At 49.2% G+C, this 24,233-nt stretch overlaps 1 protein-coding gene across 6 annotated transcripts in view; it reads right to left on the bottom strand.

Annotated features, from left to right (window-relative positions):
- LOC131211593 (complexin) overlaps window positions 1-24,233 on the bottom strand; it is a 156,884-nt gene that overhangs the window by 7,515 nt on the left and 125,136 nt on the right. For 5 of the 6 annotated variants that reach the window (XM_058205133.1, XM_058205129.1, XM_058205130.1 and 2 more), the window contains one exon: window positions 4,376-4,508. In XM_058205133.1, coding sequence (XP_058061116.1) covers window positions 4,376-4,508 — 133 coding nt within the window. Of the gene's footprint in view, window positions 1-3,800; window positions 3,871-4,375; window positions 4,509-24,233 lie in introns of those variants that run through there. The other variant, XM_058205131.1, reaches the window with a different exon arrangement.

Below are 24,233 nucleotides of genomic sequence, written 5' to 3'. Positions count from 1 at the left end.
AGAGACAGAGACAGAGACAGAGAGAGAGAGTGATATATATTCATAACAAGACAGATTGATAGAAGAAGAATTAGCTTAGAGGGAGAGCGAGAAAGGGAGACAGAGAGGGAGCAAGCATACTCTGTTTCGGTTTGTGGCGAACCTAAGTGTTGGGCCGACTCATCACACTTGGTCGAGTGTCGTCCTGTGGCTGTGAGAGCTAACCGTTGCTATGACTACCGATCGGAGTGTTTAATTGAAGGTGTCAGTCCCATCGATGGGCCGAGTGCCGATCAAATCATCGATGGCACTCATTAGCGGTCACGCGCCTCCTGTTTGCTCCTATGTTGCCCACAGCGGCTATGTGTCGGCAGCCCCGAAAACAATCGCCAAATGTTGCGATGCGATGTCACGCGAACGCATCACTGTCACTAGCAGCAGCAGCAACAGCAGTGGGCCGAACGAAACCGAACGAAAACAAACATAACCTCGCTGGCACACCAAAATTGGGTCGCATGTTCGCAAACACATGTTCCAGGCCATCCGGCACCTCTGGCACCGGGCTGGCGTGCTCGGAGTGTCGGCACTCGGTCCGGGTTATCGACGGGGTCGTCACTCGAGGATGCTCTTAGCACCGTGTTTGCCGGTCCCTGCGGTGGTGGTGGCCCACCTAATAATGTCCCACAGGCTCATCATCATCAGCGTGCCAAATTAAAGCGAACAGCTGATGGCGATGTAGCGCAAGTGTGTTGTGGTGTGACTGGGGCCCTAGGCATCCTTCTCTCTCTGTCTGTTTCTCTCTCTCTCTCTCTGTGGTATGTGGAGTGTTCCCTGATTGGTGTTCCACGTGGTGGATGTTGGTCGGGACACTGAGTCCCCGCCAGCCCAGCCCAGCCCAACCCAGCCCCCCCACACGCTGTTCAACCCTGTTACGGTTTGTTTGTTGTTGTGTTGTTGCCTTGCTTTGCCCTGGTGGTCTCTGGACGCGCGGAGTTGTTCGTGAAGTGTGTGCGAGTAAACAATAGACGCTCGGGGAACAGAATGAAAACACCGAATAGTGGATAGGTTTAGGCGGATATATATATAGTATACAGAGTACAGAGCACTACGGAGCGGAGGGATTGATGATGACAGCGACAGCACAGGGTGTGCACACGATGTAGATGTTTTGCGGATGAGGGATGAGTCTGTGGATGCGAAATCGAGATACAAGGACCGCCCGGCTAGGTCCTCGGGATCGGCACCTGTGAGTGTGGGTGTGTTTGTGTGCGCCAGTTGCCAGTAGAAGAAGAAAGTAGAAAGATATTGAAACGGATGGAACAGAGTAGCTAATTAATCACTTTCAAAGAAAGTGCTGCCATGGACGGTGGTGGGTGGTGCTGTTTAAATCCGCGCATCCTTTAACGTTATGCAAGAGAAAATGTGCAAAACAGAAAAGACATCAACCAAAATCATAAATACGCCCTTACAGTATTTTGCCAAAAAAAAAAACGGAGGGACCCCCGGGAAATATTATCGCCACAGTGTGCTCTTTCTCTTTCACTATGCTTCCGTCGCGTCGGAAATGACCGGTAATTCGATAAAATAGTTGCAAAACACGCTTCACAATGTAAAGAAAACAACATTTATTTGATATACATGAAAAGAAACGGAAACGTAACCCGGCAATCGAGAAACAATCGAAAGGCAAAAAGCCAAACCAATAAACAAACTCTATCGAACCGACTTGCGAGCTCCACAGGGACAACAATCCAAGCACGGACTGCACTTTCTTTGAATCAAGGAAAGGAAAAGAGCGATGAAGGTAAGAAAGTGAGAAAGTGAGAGCAGCGTAAAAGAACAGTTGAAAACTACGGTAAAGTGATACGGCCAACTGAACGACGGGTAGTGTTGTCCTTTCGGGTGGCCACTCCACTCAACAAACGATCAGCTTTACACGCAAATAGTGTAGTTTGTGTACGTGGCTCTATCAGATTAATGTGTGAACCAAGTGAAAAGCAAATATTTAAAACGGAACGACGGAATCGGAACATTACACATACACGAAGGACTCTAAACATAGCTATATGGCAAGAATGACCGAAAAGGTACAAATCGTGATAGTATGGAGGGCCAAATGCCTCGAAATAAAAACGAAACGAAACAGCTGCATGATTAGGTGTCGGGTGGCAATCAGGAATTGAACGGAACAGCGAGACAGGATGTGCAAAGAGCAAGAGAGAGTAAAGAGAGACGGAAAGAAATTAATCACAAAAAAATAGCAAACCAGCCGATCCTAAGAATTGAAAGTGACAAAGAAACGAATTAGTAACTAAGAGTTCGAGAGTAGAAAAGAGAAACGATCTAAGACCGAAAGTATTGGTACAAGCGAATCACCGTGCCGTCTCGGGCAGCAGTAAGTAGTTTAGTAGGAGGTAGGAACGTAACGGAGGTTTGCGTCACACGCTTCGCTGTTAACATATTACGAAAGAGAAAGAGCCCGGTCCCGGGTTTGTTTGTTGTGGGCCCTGGGGCCCGGAAAAAAAAACAAAACCGAACGCCAAGGGCGTTACTGGAGAGAGAACAACGGAACCGGAAACCAGGAAGAATGAAAGACAACGAGAGAAACGAATGTACAGAAAACGGGACAGGGTGGACAGGAACACAGGCAGCACGATCTATAGAGCTAGGAAGGTTCTCAGAGCGTAAGGCGCCCCCGGGCGGGAGTCGTCTTCGAACTGTCGAACGTTTAGATTTGTTTCACATTACATTTTGGCGAGTTTCCATTCTTACGGTAGTAACGATAGTAACATTCACAACACGACAGCCGTTTGCTGTGTTTAGCTTTTGATTTAGTTTAGTAACAGATTACGAGGCGCTATTCTGCACCGCTACAAACATCTACGACACTATGAACGGTGGACCGTGGACACGTGGACGTACGGGACGAGTTACGTATTAGTACAACGGTTTTCTGGGAGCTCGGGGTGGTGGTTAGTGGGTGGGTGACAGGTCCAAGGTAGATAAGAGAACAGAAACAACACCTCTTGGATTGTTTTGATTTGATTAGCAGAAAGTGATACACTACACAATATCTTGCTACTTACTTCGGTTACCGGTTGATGGTTCGCCATCTACAAGAAACGGGATCAAAATGGGTTTTTGGTGGGTGTTTTTTTCATTCGATGCACGGCGATGATGTGGGCGAAATGGGGCGGATGGATTTGCAGTGTGGTGGTGATGGGTTCGGAGAGATTATGTTTTTGGCTCTGTCGTTTTTGGGGTATCACTTCCAACCGGGTGCTAAATGGCGGTGCTGAGGTTAGTTTTAGCGATAGCTTGACGGGAGTTTAAGGAGGTGATCGGGTGATTCTGGGGGGGGGCTAGTCGGTCCAGGCACTATTGAGGTAGTGTTCCGCAGGGGCAGCGGACTATTTGAAGCGGAGATTGAACACGTGGTTACACAACAGAACGGAAAGAGCGAGGGTCCGTTCGGTACTGAGGGAGGCTATAATATAAGATTCTATCATTCGATTCTATCAGATGTTCGCATCTTTGCCAGAAGGACTCTGCGGAAGAGTCGATAAGCTCGGTTACGGCGCACACTTCATACAGCCCACAAATATGTTGGTGCCCACACAACTAGCATCTATTGGAAAATCCATTGATAAAACACATATGACGTGGAGATATTGAAAATGCCATATCCGAAACAACTACTAGTACGTGAGTAGGAGAGAAAATTCCATCAAATTCGATTCAACATTTCAACATCTAACGAACATTATGGTAGTTACTCAACGGACGTCTATTACTTCTATCGATAACCCACCCTCGGGTACCATTGTCAATGTTGCGATCAGTTGTTGTGGCCAATACTGCGATTGGTATCAACAGAAGCACAAACCGAAACTCAAATGGTACCGTCCAGCGCGAGGTGAAATTAAAGAAACACGTACGGTAAGATAAGTGGACAGAAAGCAATATAATGAGAACAGAACGAAGGCGGACAGAATAAAATAAAATCAGAAACAAAAAAAAACCTTCAGACAAAAGATACGAATTTATTACAAAAAAAAACCCAAGTAAATGGATACAAACAAAAACACAGAGAGTCACTTGTCAACGTAACGACTGGACGGGTTTGGTGTGTGAACAGAATGCGCGCAGCTTTGTGCCGGAAATGCTATTGTCATCTGTTTGAGGTATTCCAAGTATAGGTTTCCACCGTTGTGATCGGGGAATCGGGCCGGTGGGATGCGCCTACCCGGTGCGAAATGGCACTCGGCTTTCCATAACGGCCGGCACAGTGCGGGGGAAGGGCCCGACGCCTGGTCCCCCTCCCGGCCGGGCCGGGGTGTCTACTTCCAGCAGGCTAATCGACCGAACAGTGTCCGGGTGCGACCACAATACTTACTCGTGAAGTCGTCTAGATCCTCCTGTTCCGCCTCGGCCGCCAGCTCCTCGGGCGTCTTTTTCTTCCGCATCAGTGGATTCGGTTCTTCCTGGGGTGCCTGCTCAACGATCTCCTCCTTCTTCTTTATGTTATACTGCAACGGAGATGGGAGAAAAAAAGAGTGGCCACAAGGACCACCGGCGGTTACATTAATTCGACAACGGACCTCGGCAGTGTTGGTAGGCAGAAAATGGAACAAAAAGCGGAAACCATCAGGGGAAGACACGGTGGCGAAGACATTGCCACACGTGGGACGTCGTTGGTCATCAGGGAGCGTTACTAAAAATGGCCATTAGTCGCGGCCGGCGTAAGAGCTGCTCCGGCTGTTGCTGCTGCTGCTGCTTAGCGCAAATGATCCACGCGCCAACCGGCAGCATCATTATCGTAAAGCAAAAATGCCGCGGTGCACACGTAAGTTCGTTTCGCCAACTCAATCAATGTCGCAGTTGCTTTAAAACGCGTACCTGCGTGTGTGTCTGATGGTTCTAACCGCCCACCCGTGGGGTCCTGTTTAGTTCCAAACGAGGGGGTTTTTCCAGACGATTAGACTCCGGCGCACGGAACATTTGCACCAGCGATTTTGGCAATGTCATATTGCTGTGTGGCGCGCAATGAAGCGGCGCAATCATAATTCTGACACAACACTGCGCGAAAGGGCGATTAGGCCGGGTGCCATTTCCCAAGAACACGTTCCACAACTTCCGCCAAAACTGACAACCCGTCTCCGTTGGTCGCGTTCCATCACGTGTCGTGTTCCCGGTTCGATCAATCGAAGCTAATTTGGCGCCGAGTTGGGCCACGTAAACGTCTCTGCCGGAGGTGAACCTTTGGTCCGAAACTTTGTGGCGGAAGTTGTCGGATCCGGGCACGAGCCACTATGGGGGTCGATTGAAAGTTTTGGGCCCGATTACACACGATTGGCACCCTTTTTGATTACAGTTGGCTAACAAGCTCTCGGCAGTTGACAGTTCCCCAGTGCTGACCATCACACAAAAGAAAAACGCCGGTTTTGTTGCGATGTTTTAATTAAAAACATTACACCCCGTGCGTTGGTCGAACGCTTGAATGCAATTAATTGCACCGCTTGGTGCGATACTGTGCGAATTCCACTGCATCCTGCACGGACCGCTGCTGGGGGAATCGCAAACGGCGAAAAAATACAGCCCAAAATTAATCAACTGCGTTCGGCGTGGCTTGGGGGCCCCCTGGTTCCTTTTTAACGCTCTCATTACAAGCCTTCAAATTAGCGCGCTCCGGTGTAACGTTTGCAATAACCGAGCTCAATTAAGGGATTGCGCGATTTTTTAATCATCCCTCGTTGGGCGTTTATTGACACAATGTGGCAACAAAAGGGAGCGCGGGGGTGCGCGAAAAATCACATCCCTTTCTTTCGCTTTCGCGGAAAAACGCGTCCCGTGCAATCAGGCCGCGGATGTGACGGACCGAAACTCGGTCTACCGGTAGTCCCTTGTTTAGAGCGACTTCCGGAGGCACGTACGGGCGATTCGCTACGACAAACGACATTCCATTTAAGCGCGCGGTGGGGGGTGGCTGAGTGCTGGCCCGACGTTGATAAGCATGGCGCCTGTCGGGATGCTGTTCTGTCCAATCCCGGTTCCGTTGGTTATCTGCCGAGTGTCAGGTTCTCTGGCACTGAAATCTTGGCGCGCTGAAACAGGGACGATACACGTCCGTCCTAATTACACATGCGCCATCGTAATTTAATTAGTCTCCCGCAGGCTCGACATGCGGCACACTGGACTCGGCATCCGCCGTTGTGGGGCTGGTGTCGGTCCGCGAAGGATGCCCAACGTCCCCTTTCAGATACATCCACACACGTAGCAGTTTGTTAACAGTTGAGCTGCCGCCCGGCCTTCACTTCCGTTCCGATGTGACGCAGTTGTATTGTACTTGACCGGGCCCGGCGCTGACGGGAAAACATCGGCCGGTCGCCATTATAAAGACATCCGGTCGGATTCGCTGTTGCTGATAACATGGAGCGACGTGTGAATGGTCTCCGGCCGCCATCCGGGATAGGCTAATGTGACGATGTTGTGCGCTGTGCGCCATGCATAAAATAAAGTACATTTTCCGTGAATTACAAAACCGATCCCCGAAATCGATCGTCAGATTTCCTGATCGTTAAATTTCCTGATAAAAAGGTGGATAAAATGTATTCCTTGAGGCTGACTGTTTAACTTGCACATTTAAAGGATCAGTTTTCTAGCGATCCAATTGTAACAAATCAGCACTTCATTTTAATCTAATTGGTCGACCTTCATTAGTGGATCGAGTTTTATCCGAATAGTATTCGACTTATGGGTCAATAAAAATTATAATATTCTCCGTGAAAACTATCCGAACCTCGAACCACCTTTAAAATGGTGTGTGGTTGTCGTGCAATTGATTTTCCATAATTCTACACCGGCAGGAGCGCTCATGCTCTCTATCCGTGTCGGAAATGGCGCCCGCACTTCGATCCACTGCCAAGCGAATGTCAAATCAAAATCTACGTCTACGTCAAATGACGGACTGACAGACGGAGCTGAAGCTTCCGGCAAACACACTTCTGCATTTCCTGCCCCATTGGGGGCCCTTGAGCGACGCTGATGAGTCGGTCTGCATTTTGTAGACGTGAGCAAAACCGATCCTTGGCAGGCCGGAACCTTACCGGGTGTGCATCCGCAGGAAAGACGATAATGGGAAGACATTGCACACCTCCGAGGTGACCACGTCCGTGCCACTGTGGCGCGTCAAGAGCGCTCCAGCACTCTTGACACACACCACTTCACTACCGGATGACTCCTGACGGCTGACTGACGCGCTGTGGCCGGTGGTTGACGAGACCATTGGATACATTATTCATTGCCGTGGATAGCCGTAAGGATTGGGCATGCAAATTTCTGTCTTTCGCGTTCGATGAACGCGCACAGCAAGATTCCGGGGGCCGGGTGCCGGGGCTATCCCGAAGCTAGCATGCAAATTATTCTGATTGTTGGTGCCCCGTCTCAATGGTTGGATTACGATCATTTGGATTACCACCGGTGGCGTGGGTAATGGTTACACCGCCGATGCACCGATCTCCGAAGTCTAAGCAGCGTCCTGGCTTGCGTTTCAATCCCACTGATTGCACCGGAACGATTGAGCCGACCGAAACGGCGGTTCAACGTACTTCATCACTCCCAACGTGACAAGGGCATGATGTTTAACATTTGTAAGCATCTGCGTACAAGGAGATTACTGTGCGGCCCGAGGAGACCCATTAGTGATCCGCTGTTAATGAAAAACGCGTTGTCGTCGGGTAATGATAGATAATGGGTCAACATTAGAGGGCGCATCATTTGACTCAATCCCCTTTTGTGACTCAGAGCCCTTTCCAGAGCGTGCACTTGTTAGATTGAATTATAATGGAAAGCCGCGTCGCTTAAAATGAGGAATTCAAAAATTTAGCATAACGTTAGGTGATGCGATAATGGTTGACAGTCAATCTGTTTGGTAGTGTAGCAACACTTTTTATGCTCAATATTACATCTTTTCGCATGAATTCTTTTTCTGTGAGTGTTTGATTAAATAAAAATGTTTTTAAAATCCTTCGGCCACGCGGTTCGTTATTAAAATAATAACTGTTCGAATAGCATAAACGGTGTTGGTGGTAAATTTTCCAATAGCATCGACCAATTGTCCATTTCATTTCATTTTAACAAAGTTTCTGGAGAAGAAACCCTATAAGAATGATTGGATTATTTGTTTAACACTCAACGGGTTTACTTTGTAGGCGATTACAATACTTTCTATGAATAGTTTAATTTGATTTTTCATTTGGAAACTCCAGTCGGATTATTGACAGGATTTAATGGGTGGTTCTATTGCGCTAATTATATTGCCTCGAGTGTTTAACAGATCCTGCGAATGGAAACGAAAAATACAAGGAAAAAATTGCATTGTAGCACAAAAGTATTCAAAAACGAAAAGTTCCCATAATCCAGCAACCGCTTCGGTAAAATGCTGGAGTGTTTCCAACGAAAGAAGCGACCAAGAGCATCGCACGGAGGAGCGCTTCGCGTAAGCTGATTACTCCCAAATCCGTTGCAGAAATCTCGAATGTGCACTCGCTGCTTGCAGCAAACCGAATTACGGCCGAAAGTCCGTCAGCCGATGCAAAACAGCGTCGCCCCTGGCCACGGTTAATTTTCTGCTCTCGCTGTGTAAAAAATTCCAACCAAGACCCTAGATCGAGAACGTCCTTTTTTGGCCAACTAATCCTGCCCGGCTTAGCTGCAACGATAATCCGGATCCAAATGCATCGTACAATGCGAATGGGAACCATTAGTCGCCCGAAGCGTTTTGGGCCAAACGGACGGCATTTGGTACGGCCCTTTCGCTATCCGGCGACTCACATACGCTGCGACTCACGCCGGGGCCACCGCTAAACTGCTGGCAGAAGTTGAAATTTCACACTTCGGTGGCGGTGGAAAATTAGAAAAATCAATAAACACCAACCGCTGTGTCCCGGGGCGGGTTTCCCTGTTCGAAACCCAGAAAGAGAGAGAGAGAGTGAGAGAAAGAGCGCGGGCACCGAGAAGTTTGCTAGTCTGCGATTATTTGAGCGTTTGTGAGCCGGGACCGGACAAAATCTGTTGGCTGCCCTACCCTGGAATGCTTTTGATGCCGGTGTCCAAACACGCGGGAAACTTCGGCAGCGCAATCCACGAACTATTTCCGCCGTTTCATGTTTTGCAAGCGTCCGTTCGGGAAGCAATATTTTTCCCTCCGCCATCTCGGCTCGGAGCGTTTTGTTTTTTGGTGAAAAACTGGGTTCAAAGTCGTTGCGGATAGCAAAAAAGAATGGACCTCAAAAGGGGTTGCGCGCCAGTTTTCGCCCGGCCACACCCTTCGCCCGTCAATCGCATGTGAACTACAGAATTTTGTTTTTTCTGTGTTTGGGGCGTAATGTGTTCAGCGGTCCCAGAGACCCCAGACACGAAAGCGTATGCGCGAAGCTCAATGTTGCGTACGGGAAATTCGAAACGGCACGAATCCCATATCGCCAGGTGATTGAAGGTGGAAAAATGTTCCAGCGCGAAAAGCAATACAACCGAAACGGCTCAACGGAGCGCAGAGCCCCGGGAACGTTGAAATGATGGATTATTTTATTTTTACAATGTGGTAAACTGTAACTTTGGGAGCTGTAACGTGCACGAAACATTTGCTAGCACCCCGTGCACACTCACTGTAAGGACGGTGGTCGGAATGGTTTGCGGGTAGACGTTTTCAGGAGTTACACAACGTGAACGACGGTGAACGAAAGTGCCGTTCTAAAGCTTTAACGTCTTAAGGCTTTTAGATATGCTAATAGACCAATTATTATTAATATGGCAGCTTACAAGGCAAAGCGTTCCTATTTTCATCCAAAGTTCAGAAAGAATCACGCTGTGGTATTTTGTCACGTGATGAGTTAGCAACATACTTTTTCTAAATTATAACTATGCTATGTTTTACATTCACAAGTTGCAATTTTTCCCTTTGTATGGAACAAGTTTTATCTGAATTCTTCTTTAAGCACGTGACCCCAACATTAAATCTCACACATGATCACGATACTAAATGGCCGCTTTAATTGGTTGTCCCACCATCTTCGATCCGTTTGCCAGACGTTAAGCTTCTCAATAAATGCTGTTCTCGAATCGATTGATGGCTTGACCGAGCCTCACTTCCGGTCTATCGAAGACCACCAAGAACCAGGTCAATTATTGGATGTTGTGCAAAAATGGAGCATTTGTCAAACGCTGGATTCATATGTGGACCAGGAAGATGTGTAAGAGGGTCGATAGACAATTGAATTATAACCGGTCGAATATCAGCCTTCAGTCGCAAAACTTATAGAGCTGCGCACGACATGGGGTGCTGCAACGTTTTCTAGTGACAATAAGCCCAAAGTACATATTGCATGGCTAAACATCCAACTCTGCTTTATGCGACGTACAAACAACCCATATGTGGCGTTGAGCATGAACGGGAGTCTCCTACAGGCTTTCAAAACACACAACTAGTCGCATTGGAAACGACGGAAATAGTGCCATGTTGACCCCATTTTAGTCCCGCAGGAAACACCCTTTTGATCACAGAATACTAAGGGCCGACAGCATTCAGCATCACACGTCCGGAAGCATTTTCATGTTCCACATACCTTAAAAGGATCAAAAGTGCAGTGCCTTGTGGGCAAACCCTGTACAGACCCTACACTCTTTCATCGCAAATCTCGTCCAGCAGAGAGAATGATTTGTCCCAGCGTGGTTGCCGGTGTGAATCTAATGAGTTGCGCCTCGGTTTCACTGCGCCGTTATCAAGGATAATAATTCGTGAAAAAATAAAAAAAACGGAACGTATTTCGTTTGGCGTGTAGACCATTCTCATTACATCCGTCATTATGCGGCAGGAACAAACATACGCACCACGCAGCGAAGAGGTTTCGTATTCACGGCAGTGATTCAATAATATTTTCCTTTCCGTGCGGTGCGCGGTAACGGTCGACGAAGGAGAAAATGCAAAGTTTATTGTTGTGGGATTACGGTGTGTTGTTTCAGGTTCGTGCGGTACCGCAGCCCGCCGTAATTGAAGAATAATTCTAGGGAGCGGTTAAATTACGGCCGCCACAGCCGTCCCTGTGGCGGCCGTAAATCGGGATATGTGTCTGTCGGTACACCTGCTTGACTGGGGCAAAAAAACAGGAACATAAATGTAGCCCTTCGGAGCAGCACGGCATAGCAATAAAATCTATCACCCTAGCTAATCGGCACACTTCAGCACGGCACACCAGGCGCCTCCATCGGACCACGTTGCTTCGAGACACCAGGCGCCTCCATCGGATGATTAATCCCTTTATAATCCGTTCCCATGTTTTGGGACACTCGACATTTTTTTTGGGCCATCAAGACAAACAGTGCAGGAAGAGTTTGGGCGAGGATAATAGAAAGCGCCAACCAATCGGGCTACGGGTACGACCATCACCAAGCAGCATCGAGAATTGGTAAACAAACAATCGATAGCAAAAAAGGTGTACAGTGCGGAGTGTAAGCACTCGAGCAAACTGATTGATGGGTAGAACACGAAAAATAAAACAACGAAACCACACGACAAAATAACAAGACAAACGAAAGAGGAAGAAAAAACACGCAAACATGTTGTGCACAGGTTCTCACGCGCTCCGCCATCGGCCTCGTCGTCGTCGTCGTCGTCGTCGTATGCTCTACCGGAATCAATCTGACTCCGTTAGGGAGTCGCTCATATGAAAGGACTCCCTACTAGAGTCAATTTAATCCCATCTGTAAGCAGGTCGCCCGGTGCACCAGCCGCACCGGCAGGCTCCAGAGTTGGTCTTCATTGACTGCACTTTCACTGTAACTTTCACTTCCGGCATAGTGTTTTCTGTTTGGCGCACTAAACGGAAACATAAGAAAACGAGCAACAAACAACGGCAAACACAGAACAAAAACGAAACAAGAACCAGAAAGTTTAGCTCCGCAAGGGAAACTGAAAGAAAGCGGGAAAGAGGACTAAACAGGGATCGAGGAACAACTTCTTATACGAAGATTGAAAAAGTTGAAAGAAGAAAAAACCCAAAACAGGGACTCGAGCTTCGGGCGTGGTTGACGAACGGTATCGCGGCCACCGTAAATAAAGACACCGCGCACACCGTAAAACAGTTGAGAGTTGTTATTTTCGGTTGCAGCTTGGCCCCGGGAGCGGTTTGGTCCGAAGGGCGGGATAGTAAGTAAAATTAATGTACTGTACACGGGGTCTGGTGTGGTGAAAGTATGGCCAAGTTAACTTTAAACGATCCCGATGGGGCGTCGGCCCTTTGCTGATACGATAACACTTTGCTTCGGGTTTTTTCGCTCCTCTCTTCTACCTGTGTGCCCACGGTTTTCCCGCGCGAATATGGTTCCCTTGCATATTGGCACCGGTGAACCGGAAGCTTTCGTATTTCTTCGTCGGAGTCCTCTGAGTCTGTGAGTCTAACCTCCAAAGTGGCGGCAAGTAATGGAAACGACCCTGGCCCCGGTTGAAAGGGACACAAGTTTGCAAGTCAAGAATGCAACTTTTCGCTTCACTTCGCTTCGTGACTAAATGGTGGAAAAAATGGTCGCCTCTTCCGCCGTGCGGCGGTGACCGGCGTTAAAAGCGTGACAAGTTTCTGCGCGCTGCAGTGTGGCCGCGCCCCGGGTCAAGTTTGGCGTTTCGAAAGTTTTCTAATTTATGTTGCTTTATGAGAACGTTTTTTACGATTATTACTGTCTTATTATCACAATGTTGCAGCAGCAGCAGAAGCAGCGGGGTCGTTGGTCCGCTTCGGATGGTTTCTTCAGGTCCGTAAAACCTTGCAACACCAGGTGGCCCAACGGTCGAGCGTAAGGTTCTGGCTTTTTTGCCGTTCCGAAAGAAGGTGTGGATGTTGCGAATAATTTATGGAGCCCTTTTTATACGGGGGGCCGATAGCCCCCTTTAAAGCAGAAAACACGCAGCAGGATTCGTGTTTTGATTTTTATACCCTGGCGCTAGAGCCTCGGCGAGGACTCTAAATACTCGTTGTGTGGTGGACATACATGACGAATGGCGCCCGGTGATGGTTTCGCGGGGGAAATGTTTCTCTCTTCGTACAAGCCCCCAAAGATGGCCAAGCGAAGTTGGCCGACCAAAAACAGCGGGGGAAAAAAAGGATCGATTTTATGCCTCGGGTTGTTCATTGCTCCACCGCAAAGATGCTTTCGCCGGAAGCCAGCGTGGTCTCGATACGTCTTCAAGTCCTATCCATCACTGTGTGATGTGGTTCCTTCGGCATCAACGGCACCTGACTCCCGGGGCTTATTTCCCTGCTTTCCGACGCGATTTCTTGACCGATTTCTCTGGAAGAAAAGTGACTTCTTTGGTTAACCTGAGGAGCGCCAGGTAACAGTGGGGAAGGAATTGATGCCATCGGTGGTGGATGGCCTTGGATCATTAATTCTAATACTGCGCTGCCAAGACGTGGCGGCCGGGTAAACCCGCGAGGGGAACTCATTTTGCTTTCCCATTAATCACCAACCGATGCCCGCAAGCTGCGTGACGTAATCGGCGAGCTGGACCACCGAGCGCCGAGGCAAACAATACCAAAACCCCAACCAAACAGCGACAATATCAAAGCAGACTCGCGCTGAATTAGCCTCCAAATTATGGAATGACTTCAACAAACAAGGGAACTTCTCCGGCAGCAGCAGTACGGCGCAAAGTTAAATAGCAACTTCGAGCCGCGCACAAAGTGTGTATCTTCGGCTTTGGCAAACTTTCAATTGAGCTATCAAAACCATTTATTAAACATCCATTTTTCTTCGAAAAATATAAATCAACCGGCGTTTGTGGCCAGCCGAGCCATTTTGTATCGGCGCCGCGCGTGTCGTAAATTAACTTGTTCCGATTGGAAACTTTCGGACCCGATTCACCGGAACCCAACCGTCCTTGGCAGGTGGCCCAGGGTTTTTGTCTTGTGTTTAAGGAACATTATCCTCTTCGACAGTCTTTGTAAATCCTCTGTTCGGCACCACAAAAGGGTGCCTTTCTTTTTGGCCGGAAAATAGAGAACCGATTCCCGGACATTTTCTTTTCTATCGGGAAAACTCGAAGCATTTCGCCGATGCGACGTATTCCGTCGTCCGCGGTTCACGGATTATTTCTCCTTTTTGCACGCAACCGTGGCCTCCAACACGGTCACGTTCGATTAAATCTGATTATTTGCTTCATCAGGTCTATCGGCAAATGTGCGGGGGACCAGCACCAGGATTGTCGATGAAGACGGCGACGTTCACGAGGCCATATTTTCTGTTCGCTGGGTTGCTTAGTGGTGGTGAGGAAAAATAATATTTTTACACATTTACCCTCCGACGGGTGACCACCGGGCATCCTTGCTAGATCCTTACTCCCCCCTTCAGTGGGCCGTGGTATTTTTTTCGGTGGCGCTCAAGCGGCCCGTCCGTGTCCGTGTGGTGTGAGCCGTTCCGTGGCCCATCCTTTTAATTCCCGCAAAAAGATTCCAACCATTCGAGAAGCGTGCGGCACGCAAATATGGTAAATGAAAAGGCATCGGCAGCGGAGTCAAGGCACGCCGATTCCCCTGAGCTGCTCAACCCACGGATTCGTGTTGTAAAACGGGGGGCGGCGAGCTCGAAGAACTTTAACCTTCCGTGGGACGGGTTTTTCGGTCGCCCAAGGAGGCTTGGGCGGGTGGAGCCACGAAAAACTGCGACCGGCGGCCAAAAGAGCCCTTCTTTGTTCCTTCGGGGGGGGGGGGGGGGGGGCCCTTTTTTAGCGCGTGATCCTCACGCGCTCATCTGGTTCGTCGTCTCCATCGTGGGGCGTCTTGTGTTCTGCGAAAATTTAATTTACGCACGCATTTTTCGCGCGGCTCGGCTGCTGCCGGCGTTCAGGATCATCCGTTCGGACGCCGTGAAATCTCTTTTTCTCCGTTCCACGTGGCAGCGCGGAGGAGCACCATCAACTCCCTGGGGGGGTTAGGCCGAACTCGGCGCGAGATGCGTAAGGAATTTCTTTGATTTGACAGCTTTCGGCCGGGCTTTAAATTGAGTTAACCTTCCGCGCAATAGAGCGCCAAGAATTGTGGGTTACGCCGCTACATCGTCAGTGGCTGCCAGTTACGCTTCACGTCAGCAACGACCGGTGTGAGCGGAACGGTACGCTCTGCCTGCCCGTCTGTCGGGCCGTCCGTCGGAGGACAAAGGTAAAATGGCACGTAAATGAAAATGTTGCCCCAAACTCCCCAGAGTCAGAGCGGAGCGTCCTGGTGGAGTGATTCGGCTGTGGTAGGTTTTTCTTTTCGATACTTGCTTTGGCTTCCAAATTTATGCTCAAATTAATGAACTAAGTAGTGCGTCGGACAAAGAATTTCGCCAGTTAGCATTCCATTTGGCATTCCACTTTGCGTCACTCGCGGGTTGGCGCAAAAAATCGTTCGAATAGGCACAGCTCGAATCTGCTCGAATCTGCTCGAATCTGCTCGAATGTAGTTTTTTGTGGTAAACAACCAACCGACGAAACGATGCAAAGTTAGTACGAAATCTGCATCGACCGAAACCCTTTCGTGGCCACCATCCGATTGCGGTGTGGCCCACAAAGGGGCACGGTAACACGGTAAGTTATTGATCCATCAATCAGTAAACTACCTCGGCCTGTTCAATCGGCCCGAAACTGCATCCGAACGAGACAGCGCGGCACCGGTGCCCGGGCCAATTATGCAACCGACAACTCCACGATCCGGCCCGGCACAGGATATCCGAAAACATCTGTCCGGCACCCGTGCAACGGACCGATACTCTCCACCCAAAAACCAAGCCAACAACACAAAGCGAAACCGACGGACCGATAATTGCCGCGGGCCGCGGCAGGGTTCATGGGGCCTAAACCAATTTCACCCAAAATTACCCACCTCGTGTGGGCACAGTGCACAGTTACTTACAGGCTCACGCATGCACCCACAGGCCATTAGAGGTGTTCGGAAAAGCGGTCCGCCGTTAACGAGCCATCGTGTGCACGGTACACCGAGCTGATCCCGAAAACACGGCACCCGCGGCCCCTGGCTGCCGAAATTGCTGTTGATTTGTACGGCCGGGTTGAGGGTTGATTTTTTGTCGGCTTTTCCAATCAGCGCCCGCCAGGGGTGCCAAATTTTCGCTCGCTTCCTCCCTAGCAGCCCCAGCCCTGGGCCACATCGCACCCCTCGGATAAGCGCCGTTGTCTGTGACGGGATTTGTTTATTTAATTTAGAGCCCTCTACTAGCGGCAGCGGATCGACATCGCGTTTTTTCGGTGTTTAAGGACCCCCGGTGCTGAGTGCTTCGTGAGCGTGAGCGAGAGAAAAAAAAAAGAGGGAAACTCGAAGCACTGATTGCAGCTGCAGATTGCGTACGGGGCCTATTATTACCGGTCATTTGTAGCGCGCGGGTCCAACAGACTCAATGGCGCGCGATTAGCACGAATTTCCCATTTTCTGTGTTTGACCCAAAATTGTCCCACGCCATCCGCCATCTTGTGGTACGAGGCACACCAATGCTAAGCCGATTTAGCTGGTGGCCCAGGCGGTCATCCGGGAGGCCTAAAAAAAGGCCACGATGAGGTCACTTTTCGAGCAGTGTTTGGGAAAATGGAACAGAAATTTAAACTTGCTGGGGGTGAAAACTTGCACCGGGGGGTGAAATGCACCTCGGGGTGGCACGATTGCATTCACCGGTGAGGCCCAACGTTCAGCACCGTCTATTGTTTGCACGGCAGATAATTATTTTTAACGTCCCAAAAACGTGACGGTTCGAGAAAGGCGTCGTTCGCCGATCCATTATTCGTATTGCAGGGCGCTGGTATCGAATGTTGTCATTATTCGCTCCATAAAACCACAAAGAACTACGAAACCACTCTCGGAGGGCAATGAAAAATTAAACACCCCCCCTTTTCCAGGGTATTCACTGCTGGCGTTTGGTAATGGGGACTTTAAATCTGTTCGTATCAAGCCGCCGCAGCACACCGAAAGCTGCTGCGGCCGAAAAAACACTAATAATCGCGGCTTAATCATATTGAACTCGCACCGTGCGATGCGCCACGGATGTAATGCTGGCGTTAATGCGTCACCTCTCAAACCACGGCCGTCGTTGTGATTTTTACGTACCCTGGCACCGTAGGGGTCCTGGCGCTGGTGCGTGTAAAGCATCGCTTGCGCCATTCGTCAACTGTGGCGTGAAAAAAATGGGCAAACGAAAAAAATGGGCAAACGCGAAATAAAACGCTTAAAACCGGCGGCGCGGCATCGGCGTAGTTAAATTTTAATGTGCCCACCAAGGCACTTCAGGGGCTATTTGATTTCAATAAAAGTTTATTGAATGCTTGCGTCCACACTGCCCTCCGGATGTTGGCGATGCCTTCCGCCAGTAGGCAAACACTTCGAGCTGAATTTAAGTTTAGTCCCTGTTATGATTGAGAATTGATGGTATTTATCAATATTTATGAAATGTTGCGTTGCACGTTTATGCGTTAAATGATGAACTCGCTATTTTTTCTACTCAGACAAGCATTTAAGTTTTAGTTTATTTGCCTTCAGCATTGTGGTGAGCCCAAAGCTAGACATGTTAACGGTACGAACCTTTCCTATGCCCTTGATTGTATTTCTAAAGAGAAAGAGAGACATTCTTTGGATAATCTCAATATTCCAAGAATTGTATCTTTTTTGGCGTTACCTTCATTTGGAGGATTCTAAAGGTTGCCAATAGGCACTAATGTTTCAAACAAATAGATTGTGACTTGGTATTACATATTACAGTTTTGAACCATTTTAATTTTTTACTTCAACTGCTCTGACCATCAGCAAACACGACTCGGTGCTAACCGGCGCCAATTAATTGTTTTTCAAACAACTCTTTGAACGTTGCTATAAGAAAGCTGTTTTAAAGGCACAGCTCCCGATTCCATTCGCGTTGTCCGATGTGGACAAGAATTCGGCTCGCAGCCGGATAAAGAATCGCTTCGCAGAAACACGTCCCCAAACCGATCGAAGCGCGAATGGAGTATCATTTTTCACTTCTGGTCAGGGGGGGCACCAGCAATGTTGGCGCATAATTAATTACTGTTCAATAAAGCAGCCGCTCGGCGTCGTCGTCGTCGTCGTCGATCGTTGATGTAAATACTAAACACCCACTTGAAAGCCTGCCAAAAGGCTGCCGCTTCGTTCCGCCCCGCTCGGCTTATCGCACTTGAAACCCGGGCCAAAGCCCCCCGGGGAGGGCGAGTTTCCCTAATCACGGAAAATTACGCCGCCTGCAATAAAGATAACTAATTTGAAGAAATCTGCAAACCCTTCTGCGCAGGCAGGACCTTTGGTATATCCGTCGTCGCAACGCGCCGCCCGAGGCAAAAGGGCGCGTAACCTAAGCCGGTTAAAAGGAACACCACGGAACGCGTGGGGAAAATGTTTTCCTAAATAATCTTTCTTCCCGTGGCCCAGGCAACCTTTTCCCGATCCGGGGGCGGTTTCGCCGTCGTGCATTTTCGTTCCTTCGGCTTGCGGAATCCACCGAGCGCACTTTCGATGGCCGCCGGGCGCGCCATGCTGAAGTCAAATTCCGTGGTGTGATAAAACCAGTCGCAATTTATTTTTTTCTGACCCGCGTGGAACTCAAACCCTTCATCGAGCGCTGTTATTATTACTTTTTTTTAAATACTTTGGTCTCTCGCTCTGGGAAGCCGACTCTTTGTTGTGCCGTCAGCGAATAAAATATAAAGTTGACCAGCTCACCACCGGAACTGGAAAGTATGCAATGTGATCCGACCGGAACCGGTGCCCAGGGGCAGATCAAATGGGAATCAGTGCAAAATGCAAACATTCAACTTGGCTTGGCTTACGTAGGGTAACGTGCATCGGACCGGCCTGAAGCCGGTAAACATTGTCGATGCCAATGAGCAAACAGACCAACGGCTGGGGCTCGAACGGATCGAACCGATCCAATTCACTTTGATCGTATTAGAGCACCCAACTCGGTCGTTTGATGCTCCGCTCCGGCATGCAGCAACCCGGCCTGGGCAACATTTTCGATTAGTTTGTGTTTGGACGCTGCGGGGCTGCAGGTGCGTCACCACCTGAGCACGTTTCTCGGTCAGGGTTGGGATTTTAAATTTAATTCCATTCGCATCGATGAAAGACGGCGGCTTTCGCCCCGGGTCAGTGAAGCACTTGGTCTGGGCTTTACACCGGCGGACGAATGTTTTCGGACCGGACCGAGAAATCGGCAATATATTTACATTTCAAAAAGCAAAAAAGGATGTTGTTTTTAACGGTTTTTCTGTTAACTACATCATCAAAATATCGAACAAAAATCTCAATAAATCTCTAGCTTGAATAGGCTATTTATGGAAAATGCTACTTCTCATAATAGGTTAATAAAGAAGTGTTTCGAGTAAAATTAAATTGAATTAGGAACCCGAGCAGGTTGTTCGGCCTTTAAAATAAATAAACAGATAGCAAAAAAGGATTAAAATAGGGCGTCTGTTCGCATACTTTTGAGCGGTGGTTTCCAGCTTCTCCTAGATGGGTCCCATCAAGTGGTTCCCCGATCGATCGATCGGAAGGTTGTACCGGGATCAGTTACATGTTATTAATTCGTTTGGTTTTATGATCGATCGAGTGGCTTCCATTTGCATCCCCGACAACTGGGGCCCTTGCTGGATCCGTACGGGACAGGCAAACCTGCTCGAATTCTCGGCCTTTCCCAGTCAACCGTGGGACCGCACGTTCTGGTGTGTGGAGCTTCGTTCTGCTTCGCATCGATCTGTGCCCGGGTCCCGGTCCAGTGCCCCCGCATTAACGTGCTCTCCACGGCCGTTCCGCCATTCGGCTCTTGGGCAATTACATTGGCCTGCCGCGCGATATACATTTCCCATGAAATCAATTTTACGAGCCCGGCATATGCATAGAGGCGGAAGAAAAGAAAACCCCGGAACGGTTCGCCGAGAGAGAGAGAGAGTTTAGTTGGGTTCAGGGGGGTGACCTTTCGATGGAGAAAAGATAGGATCGGCCACCGGACGCACTGCGCGGTGGTACTAAAATATTTATAAGTCGCCGTTTGGCTAATATAGTTGTCCAGCAAACAATAGGAAATTACCATTTTTTCCCCGTCGTGATGCCACGCGGTAAAAGTCCTGTGGAAGTAAGTTGGATGGACGTTCTGCCTGGACACGGAGCGTCGTGAACGAACCCGATGGCAAATGTACGATTATTCTCGTTACGTGATTTGATTAGGCGATGGCTCGCAGCACTGCGAGAAACGCCAAGCATATCATTATCCTGGAGGGCTGCCATTGCCGCTGATGCTGCATGATGTTTTGTCATTAATTTTTACAACTTTGTCCCCGTTGGGATGGCCCAGCAGCCAAGATGCTGGACGTCCTCGCGAAAGCGTAGGACCGGCTCGCCCGCTGGGGCCATAAATAAGCATCTACTTGAAGCCACATTCCCACAGACCACCTGGGCGCCTCTGGGGCCGGAACCACGGAGCCACGGTCCAACCGGTGTGCAGTGGGCCAGCAAACGGTCCATGGCGCTGGCTCTGTGCGCTGTACTTATCGATAAGGAAATGGACACCTCATCTGACCCGACTTTGACTACAATTCTCGGTGCAATGGTGCGTTCGACGAAAATGGACATTTTCCGCCCGATAAACTTTCACCGGACAGGGCACGCCGGGGGAGGGACCTAGTCACCCTCCCTTTCTCCGGTCCTCCGGTTGCAAGTAGGTGTAAAATTTTACAGTACATCGCCCAATCAGCCCAACACACGATACGAGCCGCTGGCATTTCCAATCTCTTGAACAAAGTGGGTGCCCTAATCTCCGCCTTACGATCGGGTGTGGTCATTGTTTACAGTGTACTTCTCACCGGACGATAGCCTTCCCTCCCCTCTCTCTGCCTCCCTCTTTGTCTACGAGCACCGAAACACTGGCCGTAATGACCCCCTGCTGTAGAGGCCATTGGGATTTAGTGTTTCGAAAGCTGCTTACAATCTCTGCGCTGATGACGGCCACGTGGACAATGTGTCCGGCGGGGCCGCAGTGGAAAATCCTCCCAGATGCGTGGGGCTCCCTTCATGGAACTCGGCACATCAATGGTCGGACAAAAAAGGGCTGGAACTTTTATCAACAGTTTGCACACGGAAGAGGTTTAAATCCATAATAAGCTTTGCGCTCTGCGTCCCATTGACCAGCCCGGCATGCAGTCCGTGTACCTTGTAGTCCGGTGCAAGTCGTGGCCCATGGACAGAAAGGAGCGAACGGAGGCGAAAGGGCTGAAGTATTATGTCACGCTCGCTTTGCTGCAGTTGCTCATCAGAATTAACATAATTAAAAGCTCCACCCGGGGACGTCCGGGGAGTGGAGTCGTCTGGGGATTGCATATTGTTTTGACAAGCCATCCGCGGACCTTCGCGGCCGGAGGGGACCGGGTTGTCTGGCAGACCAGCAGACCAGAGTGTGGCTCCTTCGTGACTCCGCGCCCGCTCGGTGCACTGGAACGTAAATTAGCTTCCGTTGGATATGGCACAATACACGAGAGGAGGGTGCCTTGTGTGTTCGTGTGCGGGAGTACGGGGGCGTGCTGAAAAGCGTACCGCCGTAGATCGTAGATTAAAGTCGACCCCGAGAACGCCGAGAACACGCAATTTTCACGCAATCACGCAAAAGTCATAACTAGCGCCAAGTCCGGGCGGCGCGTGATTCTTATCGGTCGCCGGGACTAGGGACCCGATGGGGCACCCGATGGTTGGGTAATCGGAAGCCTGGTGTTGGCGGCCGGCGGGGCTGACCGGTAAGTCAACACAGGGCGCGCTCTCTCGATAGCGACCAGATTTTCCGCCGTGTTTTACGATAACGGTTTTATCGATAGTCACGCAGCTTGTTTCACCAATCGGCGGGATCCATGCCCAGCCAGCCCATTTTGGGCGCAGCGACTCCTGATCTGCACGAACCTCGGCTGCTCGGCTACGGTGTGCTACGAGGTTCAATTTATCGCCACGAACCTTATAGAGCTCATTTGTTTTGCATTGTGCTTGAAATTTGCAATCACGCCTTTTCAGGTGCGTGCTATAAAATCGAGCAATTTTTCGAGTACTTTCGAAATCGTCAACCCGATTACTATCGATTCTACGTGAGAACGGTCAACCATTCTTGATGGTCTAAGGGAATCCATTTAACGATCCCCGAAAACCGTACCTGTTAACGTTCTAGATATTTCTCCGACACTTGCTTTCTTATTTGGCTGCTCATTGTTACAACCGAATTGAAATTTCATATGCCGAAGATTGCGCAAATTATGGTATGAAACGTTTCGTCTAAGTAAAATCCTGTTTCTGACATTATCTGGTAGCTTACGATCAGGAAGTTGCTTATATTGAGGGTTTTTTTTTGGCCGTTATTATCGATGACCTTTCGGCACTCTAGCTTCATTATGCCTAGCGTCTAGCGTAATGTACGATTTTGCAGGTTTGCCGTACATCTCAATACCCAATACATATTTAATACATTCAGTAATTAAGCAACAGAGGCTACAACTTCTCTGAAAAAGTGAGAAACTTCGTTAAATAGTTTGATAAATGTTTGTGAAGTGTGCACTCTTCTCTGTCCGATCGAACAGTCACCAAGTACATGAAAGTTACTGCATCAACCTATAGAAAAGCCACTCTCGAACGTGAAAGTTGCTATAAAACAAACAAGAATAACGCTAACTAAAAAGCCTTGTTCGACCAGGACAGGAATCGGGCCGATTGTCCAGCTCAAACACTCCGTGCGTCTTTCCCCGACCAGCTCAGCTTAGTAGCGGCCAGTCAACTTCGCGACGGAGGACCACTGCCGTGCTCAGTCGGCTGATTTTTATGCTAAATTAATGTTCTTAAAACTTTTTAATTGCATGTAAATAAAGTGGGGAAGTGCCATAAAACTTAAAACACCCGACGCCGGACACGCTGCGGGAAGCGCAGGATCCGTTTTTCGCTTCTTTTCGGCATCGGCAGCATTCCGTTTCTGCGGATATTTTCCACAGTGTGCTTTAGCGCCACTTTCTCTCTCTTTCTCTCTCTCTCTCTCTCACGCCGAGGAAATGTAACGGAAAATCGTCACAAACAAAAAAACAAAGGAAAGTCGTGGTTTGAAAAGAAAAGTGCAAAGTGCAAACTATGATCTTGAAGATCTGACTCTCGACTCTCGCTTTTCCGCATGACGCACGAAACGGGGCGAACAGGACGGTTAAAATGTAAAAACATAAAACAAACAACTGGCCACGGAACGCGGCGAGCTTTCTGATGAGCTCTGGCTGGCTGGCTGTAGTTAAAACGGAGAAAATATTTGCTTTTCTAACAGCTTCCCCCGGCGGAAATGGTGGCGCGCGTGCCGGGGCCTTGCTTCAATGTTGCGCCTTGGGGCGGTGGCAAAGAAAAGCAAAAATTAATATTACTCGGCCCCATTCGGGAGCGAATGGAAAAGCTGGGGAGCTTTCCCATCGCCTTCCGGCCGGCTTTGTGTTTTCGTACGCTAATCGTACGTTGTCGGCCTTGGGGGGCGAAAGTATTCATAATCGGCCAACGTGGTGTGTGCGCGAGGTACTGACTGATTGACGACCGGCAAGGGTTCGAGGACGGCCCATAGTGTAGACCCGCACCCGGGCGCGGGGAAAGTCCTTCCGCAGCCAAGGCTTCCTACACAAACCCAAAATTGGCTAATAAAATTTGATCGTTGCCTGTTCGGTGCCAAAGCAGAGTCGGTTGCGTCGGGTGAGGTCCATTTTTCAGGTCCTAATGCGTATGTGTGTGTGGGAGGCAGTGAACGCCGAGATTTACGGGCTCAAGAGAAGAAGGGTTCAAGCAGCAGGAATTTCTGTTCGGCGACGGAACAAAAAATCGGTTGCTCAAAAATTTACGACTCAGCAAAGGTTACACCACACACATAGAAGGTAGTATATTTTCACAATTAGGAATGCGAGTGGGGGGCCGCCCAAAATGTTATTGTGGGGCCCTTTAGGTAAACCCGGTTCCGAACAAACGAAATAGGTCAAGGAAAGAATGCGAAGCGTGGTTGCTTCGGAGTGGCGTTCGTCCTTTCCGGCCCGGCGGTAAAGTTCCTGCGAAACTCCGGGGATGCAAAGTTAGAAAGGGGGAAAATGAAAAACAACAATGCATTCTTAAGAAAATGTTTCCACCCTACAATCTACTGCTCGGTGGATGTCCTCAGTCCCAGCAACAAAGGCACATCCG

This window comes from Anopheles bellator, chromosome 2 (assembly GCF_943735745.2).
Source record: "Anopheles bellator chromosome 2, idAnoBellAS_SP24_06.2, whole genome shotgun sequence".
Taxonomy (NCBI): domain Eukaryota; kingdom Metazoa; phylum Arthropoda; class Insecta; order Diptera; family Culicidae; genus Anopheles; species Anopheles bellator.
The sequence above is the reverse complement of the archived record's forward strand: the minus strand, read 5'-3'. Positions and strand labels throughout refer to the sequence as shown.